Source organism: Ictidomys tridecemlineatus, chromosome 15, assembly GCF_052094955.1.
Source record: "Ictidomys tridecemlineatus isolate mIctTri1 chromosome 15, mIctTri1.hap1, whole genome shotgun sequence".
NCBI lineage: Eukaryota > Metazoa > Chordata > Mammalia > Rodentia > Sciuridae > Ictidomys > Ictidomys tridecemlineatus.
Window position 1 is genome coordinate 59,703,805 of NC_135491.1, and position 12,680 is coordinate 59,716,484.

Below are 12,680 nucleotides of genomic sequence, written 5' to 3' on the forward strand. Positions count from 1 at the left end.
CCAGCCCAGATGCCTGCTGACGCCCTGTGCATGCCTGCCCAGGCAGCCTGGCTCAAACCCTTGCTACCCCCTCGGTCCCGTGAGCTCCCTGAGGGCAGGGATGGCACTGGCCCGCCCCACACTGCAGGCCTGCTGGGACCAGACAGTGGGCATGAAATGGGCAGATGTGGGCCCCTGACTGGCCCTGGGCTCATGGGCAAGTCCTGTGCACTGCTCCCATCCCCTCCTCCCACTGCTCCTCCTCCTGCTCTCCCTCCTCCCCTCCTCCCACTGCTCCTCCTCCTGCTCTCCCTCCTCCTCCTCCCACTGCTCCTCCTCCTGCTCTCCCTCCTCCCCCTCCTCCCACTGCTCCTCCTCCTGCTCTCCTTCCTCCACTCCTCCCACTGCTCCTCCTCCTGCTCTCCCTCCTCCTCCTCCCACTGCTCCTCCTCCTGCTCTCCCTCCTCCTCCTCCTCCTCCCACTGCTCCTCCTCCTGCTGTCCCTCCTCCTCTTCCTCCCACTGCTCCTCCTCCTGCTCTCCCTCCTCCTCTTCCTCCCACTGCTCCTCCTCCTGCTCTCCCTTCTCCTCCTCCTCCCACTGCTCCTCCTCCTGCTCTCCCTCCCCCACTCTTCCCACTGCTCCTGCTCCTCCCACTGCTCCTCCTCCTGCTCTCCCTCCTCCCTCTCCTCCCACTGCCCCTCCTTCTGCTCTTCCTCCTCCTCCTCCTCCCACTGCTCCTCCTCCTGCTCTCCCTCCTCCTCCTGCTCTCCCTCCTCCACTCTTCCCACTGCTCCTCCTCCTGCTCTCCCTCCTCCACTCTTCCCACTGCTCCTCCTCCTGCTCTCCCTTCTCCTCCTCCTCCCACTGCTCCTCCTCCTGCTCTCCCTCCTCCACTCTTCCCACTGCTCCTCCTCCTGCTCTCCCTTCTCCTCCTCCTCCCACTGCTCCTCCTCCTGCTCTCCCTCCTCCTCCTCTTCCCACTGCTCCTCCTCCTGCTCTCCCTCCTCCTCCTCCCACTGCTCCTCCTCCTGCTCTCCCTCCTCCTCCTCCTCCCACTGCTCCTCCTCCTGCTCTCCCTCCTCCTCCTCCCACTGCTCCTCCTCCTGCTCTCCCTTCTCCTCCTCCTCCCACTGCTCCTCCTCCTGCTCTCCCTCCCCCACTCCTCCCACTGCTCCTCCTCCTGCTCTCCCTCCCCCACTCTTCCCACTGCTCCTCCTCCTCCCACTGCTCCTCCTTCTTCTCTCTCCCCCACTCTTCCCACTGCTCCTCCTGCTCTCCTCCTCCTCCCACTGCTCCTCCTCCTGCTCTCCCTCCTCCTCCTCCTCCTGCTCTCCCTTCTCCTCCTCCTCCCACTGCTCCTCCTCCTGCTCTCCCTCCCCCACTCTTCCCGCTGCTCCTCCTCCTCCCACTGCTCCTCCTTCTTCTCTCTCCCCCACTCTTCCCACTGCTCCTCCTGCTCTCCCTCCTCCTCTTCCTCCCACTGCTCCTCCTCCTGCTCCTCCTCCTCCCTTGACTCCTCCTCCCAGTACTCCTCCTGCTGCTCCTCCTCCTCCCTTCCCCCTCCTGGTCCTCTTCTCATCCTCTCCCTCCTTCTCTTGCTCCTCCCTGTGTTCCTGGGCCCAGGTGACAGCTGTGTGGTGCCCTCTCTGTGCCCGTGTGCTCTGGCCACGGCACATGCCCCAGTCCAATCTCCCATTTCTCAAATGAGAACCAAGGGGCCCAGAGCCTTGAGGTCAGTGCCGCCCCAGTGCTGTAGGGCCGCCGAGGGGAGCAGAGGCACACTGGGCACCAGGCCCCCTGCAGCCCTGGTGGTCTGGCTTTGGGTGACCCTGGGGCTGGGCACATGGCCCTGACTCACAGACCCCAGTGTCAGGTGGCTGCTGCCCTTGCTCCCAGACGTGGCCCTCCCACCCAGGCTCTCTCCCCTGCTCAAGCAGGACTGGTATACAGTGGGGCCTGGTGAGCGCTGAGAGCAGACGGGGAAGAGACCGGGGAAGAGACGGGTATACAGTGGTGCCTGGTGAGCGCTGAGAGCAGACGGGGAGGAGTCGGGTATACAGTGGTGCCTGGTGAGCGCCGAGAGCTGGCCCACCCAGGCTCTCTCCCCTGCTCAGGCAGGGCTGGTATACAGTGGGGCCTGGTGAGCGCTGAGAGCTGACCGGGGAGGAGTTGGGTATACAGTGGTGCCTGGTGAGCGCTGAGAGCAGACGGGGAGGAGTCGGGTATACAGTGGTGCCTGGTGAGCGCCGAGAGCTGGCCCACCCAGGCTCTCTCCCCTGCTCAGGCAGGGCTGGTATACAGTGCTGTCCTCTCCAGCCCGGGGCTGAGGAGCGGGGAGCTGGCGGTGGTGAGGGAGGGGCCTTGCCGTGGCTCCAGCGCGACCCTCCCGGCCACCCCCCCCAGCGCAGCCTTGCCCTACCCAGGCCCGGGTGCACCCCGAGGGCTCCAGAGGTAGAGGCGACCAGGGCAGGGCCCTCCCGGGACAGGAGCCCAGCCTGGAGTCTGGCCGGGAGTCCAGCGGCCTTGCTGTGACCGTGGCCCAGCCCTGCCCGCTGGTGCGCAGCAGGAGCTCCCCCGAGCACCCCCCACTGTGTGTGCGGGCACCTGAGGCCCCGGAGCAGCCTGTAGGGTCACCTGCCCAGTCCCCACATGCTGCTGCTGGGGGCTGCTGGCTGCCCTCCCGTCCTGCATGATCCTGAGGGCCAGCTGTGTCCCCAGGGCTTCCCAGCCTTGCCCTTCAGGTGCTGGCCGCCTGGCCCTGCCCCTGGTCCTTCCCTGCCTGGCCGCCTCGTCATCGCTGGCCAGCTTCACAGGTGGGAAAACCAAGGCCCCACTTGTTCACTGAGGCAGGAGCTGGTCAGGGGCCTGGGCTGGGGTGCCTCTGGGTGGAGTCCACTCAGCCCCCTGGAGCTGTCCGGCCCCTCCCTCCTCCCTCCTCAGCAGTGTGTTGGGGGACGCAGGCTGGCCAGTGGGAGGGTGGCGCTGACCTTGGGCAGGGCTGGTGGGGTAGATGCGCGGCCCCTGCCTGCCCCCAGGCACTCCCCTGACCTCCCCAGGTGGCCGCGGCCTCTCCGAGCCTCAGCTTCCCCACCTGCAACGTGGGGCGACTGTGCAGCCTCTGAGCTGGGTGAGGTCAAAGTTGGCCCTGGAACCCGGGTCCCTTGGCTGGCATCAGTCCAGGGTGCCAGTGCTGGTGGGCTCACTCGTGTTCGCCATCCCTCCTGGGACTCTTCAGACACCTGCTTAAACTCGGGGTCTTCACCCATTCTGCATCCAAGGAAATGGGTCAGAGAGGGTGGTGGCTGCCTGAGAGGCACACAGCACAGAGTCAGCAGGGGGGTGGGGGGTCTCCATGAGCCCTATCCCTGCTCCTAGGCTGGGGTTCTGTGTCCCCCAAACCGGGGGCAGGGTGCTGCTCCTGAGAAGCAACCACAGTGGGGGTTCCCTGTGAGCAGCCACTGCTGGGGACAGGCCCACCCTAGGTTTGCAGCTGTCCCACTCTGTGCCTATGGGGAGTTGACCTCAGAGTCTCCTTCTCTGCAAAATGGGCCTTTCTCGGGGACCCAGGATGGGCTCTGAGGGTGCCTGGTCCTCGTGCCAGGAGCTCCTGAGTCTCAGGTGCCCCCTCTCAGTGGGTCGCGGTTGGAGAGGATGGCGGAGGCCCCACGGCAGGCATGGCCAGGCAGAGCAGGGGTGGGTCTGTGTTGTTCAGTGCAACTCAGTGAAGGGACACAGGGGCCACCTTTCTCCCCCCGACTGCTGACCACCCCTCAGCATCTCTGCACCTTCCCGGTCTCCTGGGCTTGCTTCTTGCTGGTTCCTCCTGACGTCTGACCTCCAGCCCTCTGTCCTGGGTGCTGAGACCCATTCTAGCCCCTCGCCTCCTTGGTACTTTCACACGAAGTCTGTGCCCCAGAGCCAGACACTGGAGCGGGCAGGGAGGGGCCCAGGCCAGGTGGCCTCGCTCCCCTACAGAAGCTCCTCCTCTGGGGACAGGGACAGAGCCTGGGAGGACTCCACCCCAGCAAGGGCGCTCCTGGCCTCCGTGTGATGAGGGAAGCCAGCGCCCCAGGCCCAGCCCCTCCCACCAGGCCGCCAGCGCGTGCAGCCCAGCCCGGGCCCACGCCGTGCCCAGCACTGCACAGACTGACCTCGCGCCCCTCGAAGTCCTGAGGAGGTCCCGGGAGGCAGTGAGGCCAGGAGTGTGAAGGTCAGGCTGGCACCTACCTTGGGGACAGGAGACGGCCACTGCAGGGCGGTTCTCCTGGGGAGAGCTGTCCCCGGGCCACGCTGGGCCTGGCGGTGCCCATCTTCACGCTCAGGACATGGAGGCCTTCCCGGGGCTCCCCGCGGTGCCTCCCGGACCGTGACCTTGGCGAGTTCCCTCCTCCCTGGGCAGAGGCCGCAGCAGGAGTCCAGAGCTGCCGCTCCACCAGGCACCCGTGGGCCAGCCCTGCTGGGCAGCACCGTGGCCCTGGCCGGCTGGTGTCCTGGGGTGAGACCCTGGGTCAAGCCCAGGGTGTGGCCACAAGTGGGTCTGGGGCTCCCTCTCCTGTGGTACAGGTGGCCACTCACGGGCAGGTGGGTAGCCCCCAACATTTGCGAGGGGCCCCGGGCGCACTCCCAGGGCCCGGGCTGGGATTCCTGAGTCCAGTGGGGAGCTGCGGGGCCATGCCCCAGGATGCCCTGCCTGTCAGGTCACTGCTGATGGCTCCCGAGGCTGGGCCTGCTGAGCCACTGGGGAACAGGGCCTGCCTTCAGGGCCAGGGGTGAGTGTCTACTCCCCTCTCCATCACTGCTCGCACGCGGCCTGCCTCCTCCCAGCCACGGATCCCCAGGGGCTCCCGCCTCAGTTTCCCCTTCTGAGCCACAGGCCCTCACCCAGCGCCACCCAACACAGGCAGCGTCCAGGGTAGTGGCCGGCCTCCACTGTGCCGGCTCCACGGCCGTCCCCTCCCACTGCGGCTGAAGCCTGGTCCCCGCACAGTCTCCCCGTCGGGGCCTCTGGCGGGCGCAGGTTTCAGCTCCTGTGATAACTCGGAAAGTTGAACTGGCCCATTACTGCCGCGATGGTTGGCCAGATACGGCCTCGATAATGGAGGAGATAGGCTCCGCGGCCAGCGCCCCGCCTCCGTCCATTAGCATTCCCCACCAGGATCGGCCTATCTCCTCCATTTCCACTCCTCCCGCAGATAAGAATGGAAATTCTGACTTCATAGCTCACTGATTAAAGTGTCTGGATTTCTTGATAATACACAGATAAATTATGTTTTTGAAAAAGAAGGTAGGGAGAAGGGGGGAGGACGGAGCCCCGGAGGGGAGCCCTTGGCCGTCGCTCCTGGCCAGGCGGGCAGCCACCAGTGTCCGGCTGCACAGGCAGGCTCTGCACAGAGACTGTCCGGGGAGCTGGCCCCTGGCAGGCCAGGCTGGGGTGGCTGGAGCAGGGCTCTGCTCAGGAGAGCACACGAGCCTCTACCCCCTGGACTTGCCTCTGCCCCAGGCGGCAGGGTCAGCGGGCTGATGCAGCCTCCAAGCCTCCTGCAGCCTGGTGGTGGGCAGATGGGGTTGGAGCCCGGTGCCCGGACTGTGTCCTCAGGGCAGTCTGGGGGCCCAGTTCTCATCTGTCCAGTGGGTACCGTTGGTCAAGGTGCACTGCACAGGCGGGGGTTCCACCTGCCCGGTCCCTGCCTCGGTCCCTGGACGTGGCCAGTATACAGGAGGTGCTCACTCCATGCCAAGGCCCCAGCAGAGCCCCAGCTGCGTTGGGGCAGGATCTGAACTCTGGCTGCTCTGTCTACGTCACCCCCTTCCCATGTGGAAGCCCGGGGCTCAGGGCTGTCCCCACCACTGCAGCCATCAGGCCTGTCGGTGACAGTCGGGCCCAGATGGGCTCAGGTAGCGCGCGCGTCTGTCTGGATGAAGCCCGTCTCCTTCAGCTGATCCGAGATCCTGCGCTGATGTGTGATACGGCGATTAGGGCGGCGTGTGGCTAATCCTCCCGCTGAGGGACAGGCGAGGCGCCCGCCACGTGGGAGGAGAAGCAGAGGCCCAGTGGGGACAGCCTCTCCCTGGGGTGGTGGCCAGGCTGAGCCCAGCCCTGCTCCACAAGGCCCTCCTGAGGCCACTCGGGCTCCCAGCTGGCCTCTGGGTCCATTTTTCAGTGACTCTTGAAAAGTGAGATTCTCTGGGGTCCCAGGGGCAGGAAGCATGGACAGGGTCCCCAACGTCTCTCCGAGTCTCTGGGACTCCCCAGTTATGACCCTGATGGTTGCCATTATTAATAGCTCCCTTTATTGAGTCCTGGCTGCATGCAAGGCCTGGGCTTGACCTGTCTTGTGGAATAAGACAGGTCAAGAGTAATTATAACCTCGTTTCTCCTCTGATGACTCAAGGCTCAGACAGGCTGAGTAACTGACCCAAGGTCACACAGCATTAGAAGAAACAAGAAGGACTCTTAGAGGCTTGGTCCAGATCTGGGTCTCCATCTGGCTGGAGGTTCTGAGCTGTTTACAGCCTTGGGTCCCTCTCCTAGTGGGCCTGCCACCTCCATTTCAAGGAAAGAGGCCCAGGCACAGAGAAGGAAAGTGACCGCTGGGGCCCACAGCCCTGTCCCAGGAACAGTGGAAGCTGTGGCTAAGACTGGTCTGTCTCTACTCTTGTGTATTTCTTGGGGCTCCTTTGATGAGGAAAAATCCTCTGGATTTTGCTCTATATCCACATTCTAAGAAAGTCAGCTGTCTCAGGAAGACCAGGTGTCTCTGGGGTAAGGGATAATTGTGGGGTGCAGCTGCCAGAGCTCAAATCCCACCTCTGGGCAAGTGACTTAACACACCCCTGGTCTGGTCCCCTCGCCTGCGCCATGGCCACACGCACAGTCCCCGCATGCTCAGCTTTGAGAAGCGGACGGAGGAGGTGGAGCTGCCCAGGCCTGCAGGTCCTGGCAGGGTGGTGGGCACCACCTGGGGCACACATGGCTGCAAGGGCCCTGCACCTCCTCTCTACCCTCCTGCCGCCATTCTTCTGCGGTTTCTGGCAAATGACTTCGTTTGCTGATGGCCTCACTGAGCTTTGCAGAGGCCCAGAGCCTTCTCCTGTCCATGGTGACCCCTTGTCCACTGCTTGGATGCCCCTGGTCACCAGTGTCTCCAGATGGAGGTTACAAGAATCACGCAGGGAGCCCAGAGCCTCCGGGGTGCTTGGGAGGGAGCCTGGGGCCCAGCCTGCCTGTCGCCCCTGTTCTCCAGCACCTCGCTGTTCTGAGCCTCATTGTCCACATCTGTAAAGCAGGGCTGAGGATGCTAAAGTCTGCCTGCAGGCCCTGGGCCCAGAGTCCCTGCTGGGCTCCGGCCATCTCCTGAGTGCCCCCACTAGCCCACCCATTTGAGAAGGGGGTTCCCCTTTCCAGACAACTCGAAGTGTGGCCAGAGAGGCATGCTTACACCCAGTCACCTGCCCTTGCTGTGTGACCTTGGGCAAGCAACTTCACTCTCTGAGCCTCTCTGCTCTCATCTAGAAGGTGGGCAGTGCCCGTGGGTGCTCGCCAGCAGGCCAGATAGAGCATGGCACAGCTGCTGCTGCTCCTAGTGGCCTGAAGACCCTGCCTCTCCCGCTGCCTTGGGACCCTCCCTCTCCCAGTCAGCTCTGGGCAGGCCCTGGGTGCCCGTTCTGCCTGGGGCGTAAGAGAAGAGGCCCCCACCCGATTCCCTGGCTCCGGGGGTGGGGTGGGGTTCCACCCTGCCCGGCCCCCAACAAGAAAGAGAGAAAAGGGAACCGATGGAAAGTGCGATAGGCGGCGCGCGGAGCGCTATCGCGTTATCCATCTGCTGCGCGCGGCCGCCTCCCCTTATCTCGCCACCAAAATGCCAGGAACAAAGCGAGGCGCTCGCACCCGCGCCCACCGCGCCAGGCGACGGCCGGGCCCGAAGGGAGGTGCACGCTGCGCCGCGCCCCGGCTTTGCAAAGGAAGCCCTGAGCCGGGCAGCTGGAGATAGCGAGTGGCCGCAGAAAGGCCTGCCCCGGGGAGGAGCGAGCCTTGGAACAGGGCCCAGTCCCCGCGACCCAGGGAGCATCTCCCCGCCACTCATCCCTCGGGCAGCGAGGAACACCGCTCCCCACGCAGCCTGAACCTGGGGAAGGTCACTCAAAACCCCCCACTTCCAGGACACACCCCAGCGCAGCAGCCGCGCCCGCTCCAGGCAGACGGGAGCCCCGCCCCCGCCGAAGCCCCGCCCCACCGAAGCCCCGCCCCTCAGGCAGACCCCTGGCCCTCAGGGTCCTTCTCACCCACCCTCTAGCAGCCAGTAGAAAGGGGGCATGCAAATGAGTAGGAGCGAAGGCCCAGGGATTGGCCGAGCTGCTGTGGAGTGGGCCCTCCAGGGAGAGGGTGCGGCCTCCCCTAAAGTGCGGGCCGCTGTGTCACCCTAGGCCCTGCTGCCGGTGGGAATGCCCCCGGGCCCAGCTTTTTCCAGGCCTCAGTGCCAGGGCTGGCCTTTTGCCTGGCACAGTGTCAGAGTCCAGACCTCACACCTGAATCAGGGGGACCAGGACACGGAGGACCCAAGATCTGACAGCGGTCAGAGGGGACACTGAGCTCCTAGAATGGGTAGGGACGACCCCAGCCAGCCCCCTGGGCCCACCCTGGCCTCCAGGCTCCCCACAGGCCCTGGGCATGCTGTTCCCTGACCCCAGCCCTCCAACTGTGACTCACGCACAACCTGGCCTGGCCCAAGGTCGGGACACGGGGGTGGGGAGTCCATCCTCCAAGCCTCTGTTATGCATCTGTAAATGGGAAGGGATCTGCTCTTCGCCCAGGATGGTTTCTGAGCACCTGCCTTGGTGGCCGTGGTCTCCCCGCTCACACCTGGGGTGAGCCAGCAGGTTCTCCTGGGTCCCTTTCTCTGTGGCCACACTGGAGACACCGGGGTCTTCCCGAGTTCCCGTTTCCAGAGGCGTGAGGAGGGCATGGCTGTGGGGACTTTAGGGGACTCTGCATCTAAGTCCACTCTGCCCTCCTTGGTGGCTTCTTTGTAGAAGGTGACCCACAATCCTGGCCAGAGACCCCATCAGGGACTCCTGTGACTCCGGGATCCCGGCCTGGTGGGGAGGAGAATCCCTATCCCCTAATTCCATGGAGGGCTGTGGTGTGGACCATGGAGCCCCCATTGCTGGTGCTGATAGCATGGAGGCCAGGAGTGGGGGCAGGGGTCCTCAAAGAGGGGCTGCAGGGGAGGAGATCAGCTTGGAACGTGTGAGTGTGCCCAATGACCAGCACAGACCACTGGGCCTCACAGGTCAGTAAAGTAGGCGGTGAGGGGGCAGCTGGGAGGGCCCTGGGCACGGTGGGCGCAGCAGGGCTGGGGCCACCCCTCGTGGGCCAGAGGGCCTGTCACGCCGCAGCTGCCCTGTGCTGGGCAGCCTTCTGCCTCCATCCATCTGACCAGTGGCCGTTGCGACGGCTCCCTTAGTCAGGCCTCAGCCTTGTCACGGGCCCTGACCGCCCATCTGGAGAGGACCGCACTGCGGCCGCCGGATCCGTTCCTCCTCTCTTGCTCCCAGGATGCTTCGAACTCATGCCCTGCGTGGCCTCGGCCGCCCCTGCCTGGCACGTGGCCGGACTGTCCACAGCTGGTCAGGGCCACACTTACCCAAGTGCGTCAACAGCCCTGGGCTGCAGCTCCCACGCGGCCCCACACGGCCCGCCCCACCCCCAGCATCCGTAATCCGTCCTCCAGATGAAACAATCTCGTGTAATCTATCAGCGGCTATCAGGCCCATCGCAGGCCGGGAGTGGCCGGGCCCAGAGATGGCGCCAACCCTCAGCGTTGATAAAGTTTCCGAGTTCAGCCGTGATGAATGTTGAGTGAGCGCAGGCCGCGCCGAGGGGATGCGGACTTGGCAGCCGCAGCCGCTCGGCTGAAACCCAGCTCCCAGGCAGGGGCTGGGCCTTCTCAGGCTGCTGCCCTCCCCGCAGCCGCCTTCCTCAGTGCAGCCCCGCCCAGCCCCTGCCCTGGGGACTGAGCGAGGGCCCAGCCTGATGGCTCTGGCCTGAGAGAGGGGCAGGCTCGGGGCAGAGGGAAGACCCTGGAGGAGCTGCGTCCTGCTGGGAGAATAGGCCCAGCCCAGCCTCCCCACCCTGGCCTCCCTACCCCATGCCGCTCTTCCAACCTGCCTAGACACCCTTTCTGGGCTCCTCTCAGCCACAGCTTGAATGCCACCTCCTCCAGGAAGCCCTCATGCCACCTGCTCTTCATCCTGCACACAGTGCTGCCCGTGTGGTGCTGAGGTCCATGTCCCCCGTTCCTCGTCTGGGCTGGACCTGTCCCCTCACCTCAGCCTGCTGCCGTTGTGAATGGCCGGGCCGAGGCCTTCCTGAGCTCCTCAGACCTCGCTGTCCCCTCTTCGTGGCGACTCTGCAAGGTGGTGACTGGTGCCCGTTTCCCAATGTGTGAGCCCTGGGCCCTGGTGGGCGTCTGATGGGCAGGGCGGGGTGGGCTTCCCACTCTGCTCGCTGAGAGGCCTCTCTGCTGTTTCCCTGTCTGCAAAGTAGGGTGCCCCTAGGTGAGCTGCGTGAGAGCCGGAACCTGCCTTGGTTAGGATGTCCACTCCACTCCAGGAGCCGGAGAGCCCCCAGAGGACAGGGCCAGCCAGAAACCCTGAGTGGCCATGTCCCAGGGCAAGTTAAACCCACAGCCCATCTCCAAGAAGGGGTTGAAAGTGGGCACGGAGCGGCTGTCCAGAGAGGAAGGCGAGCTCCGGAGCAGCCCGTGCCCGGCGGGTCAGGAGCCCATGGGCGCCACAGGCACAAGGCGCCGGCCCCGTCAAATCCTGGGTCAGTGAAAATCAGCAAAGAAAGGCAGGTGATGTCATACGGACGCACTGGCCAGCTTGGACGTGGGGCGGGGTGTGCTGCTCCGCGTGAGCCTGAGCCTGGGCGCACCTGCTGCCCGCGCACTCCCCAGCTCAGGCCTTTAAAGCCTGCGTCTCGAGGAGAGTGCACCTCATCCACAGGACACGGCGAGTCTCGAAGGCTGAGGTCCGTCCCAGCAGCCCAGCTCAGGAGCATGTGGGTCCTGGAGCCCAGAGCGGGTCTGCTTGGCTCTGTTGAGACCTGCGTCTTGCTGAGGTTGCCCCAGGATTGCCAGGGACCCTCCAGGCCTGCCGAGGCCCAGGGCCTGCCTCCGGGGCATGTTGTGCTGAGGCCAGGCACACTGGGTTGGCCTTTCTGGAGCTCACCCCCAACAGTAGCTGTCCACTGCACGAGGGGGCCCTCACCACCTGAGGGGACAGGCTCCAGGCACTGCCACCCCAGGAGCCTGGAGCACTGAGTTCCAGTCGCAGGGGCATGGAGTACCCTCTGTGAGGTTCTGGGTGGGGTCGAGAGGGTCAAGCTGATTGGCCGTGTGTCCCCTGCCCAGACTCACTAGCGCGGAGGCCATGGGCCCCAGCTTGCCATGACCCTGGCCCACCCAGGGCGGGTTCTGCGACAGGCTTGGCACTCCTCCGTCTGGGCTTACCCAGCACTTCGCTGGGCCCAGGGAGGCCATGCTGAGCTGAGTCCCCGGAGTCTGAGGGAGGACAGCTTTAACCCAGCAGGTGGGAGGGTGGTGGCGGGAGGTTGGCCATCATCCTGGGGACACGGGTTTAGGCAGCAGTGACAGATGCCCCACGGGAAGGCTCACGTGGGCACTCGCAGAGAGCACCTTCGGGGTATCGGGGCGTGAGCGGGCTCCAGCGCAGGAGCCCAGCCCCTGGGTGTCTGCCAAGCCTCTTCCTGGTGGCCAGTGTGGGCCTGCGAGTGCCGGGGACACAGGCCTGGCGGGGGCTGTGCCCGCGGGCTTGCCCAGCGCTCCTGAATGTGCCCTGTCCATGGGGTCTTTGAGAGGTCGTGTTTTACGCCCAGCTCTCGGGTCTGCTTTTTGACAAGGACTCCTGGGATGGCTGGTCACAGCCGCAAGCCTGGCTGGGTGGCGGCCACCCTAGGCTCCCAACTGTGCCGCCTCCAGGAGGGCAGGACTGTCCTGTCCCCTCTCTGCCCCCCATGGCCTGAGGTGCCCGCTGCCTGGCAGTGGGAAAGTCTGGGTCTGTTGCGATTTTCCTGCTGTTATCAGGCCTTATCTGCCTGCTCTGTGCTGCCTGGAGGCCAGGGTCTCCCTCCTGGCCACGCTGTGCCCTGCCTGCCCACCTGCTGCCCGGGGCCGGCAGGCCGAGGAGGCAGGCCTGGTGACAACTGGTGGGGGGTCTTTTCCACCACCTCCACTGCCCTCCCCAGGCCGCCCGCCTTCTGGCACCCTCCCCCTCCCCAGCCAGAGGGAGGCAGTCCTGAGAGCCCGGCTCGGCACCTGGTCCCGCCTGGCGAACTGACCCCAGCTCTTGACCACTCCCTGGCCTCACCCAGTCTTCCACTGGGCTTGGGGAGGAAGGCCCACTGCTCAGCCTCCTGGTGGGGCCTGCCCCCTGCGGCCGTGCCTCACACAGGGTTTCTGGGGCAGGTGTGGGCACTGCCGGGTCTCCAGCATGCCCTCGGCTCAGGGAAGGCCCAGTGTGGGAGAGGTGCTCGGGCACTGGGTGACAGGGGTGGCTGAGCACAGCCTGGAGAGGAGGCCACCCCTGCAGCTCTGCCCATGCCCGTGGCTCGTGCTCTGCCACCCCTGTGTCCTGCTGGATGAGACCAGGGTGAGGGGCCCCTGGACACACCTTCCA

The 12,680-nt window shown here is 65.3% G+C and overlaps 1 protein-coding gene across 4 annotated transcripts in view; it reads left to right on the forward strand.

Annotated features, from left to right (window-relative positions):
* The window catches only part of Zfpm1 (zinc finger protein, FOG family member 1), a 56,127-nt gene that overhangs the window by 5,343 nt on the left and 38,104 nt on the right, over positions 1-12,680 (forward strand). The window contains exon 1 of one of the 4 annotated variants that reach the window (XM_078032814.1): positions 8,565-8,583. The exons of the other annotated variants lie outside the window; for them this stretch is intronic. Coding sequence (XP_077888940.1) covers positions 8,580-8,583 — 4 coding nt within the window. The 5' untranslated portion in view covers positions 8,565-8,579. Of the gene's footprint in view, positions 1-8,564; positions 8,584-12,680 lie in introns of those variants that run through there. 4 annotated transcript variants of the gene reach the window in all.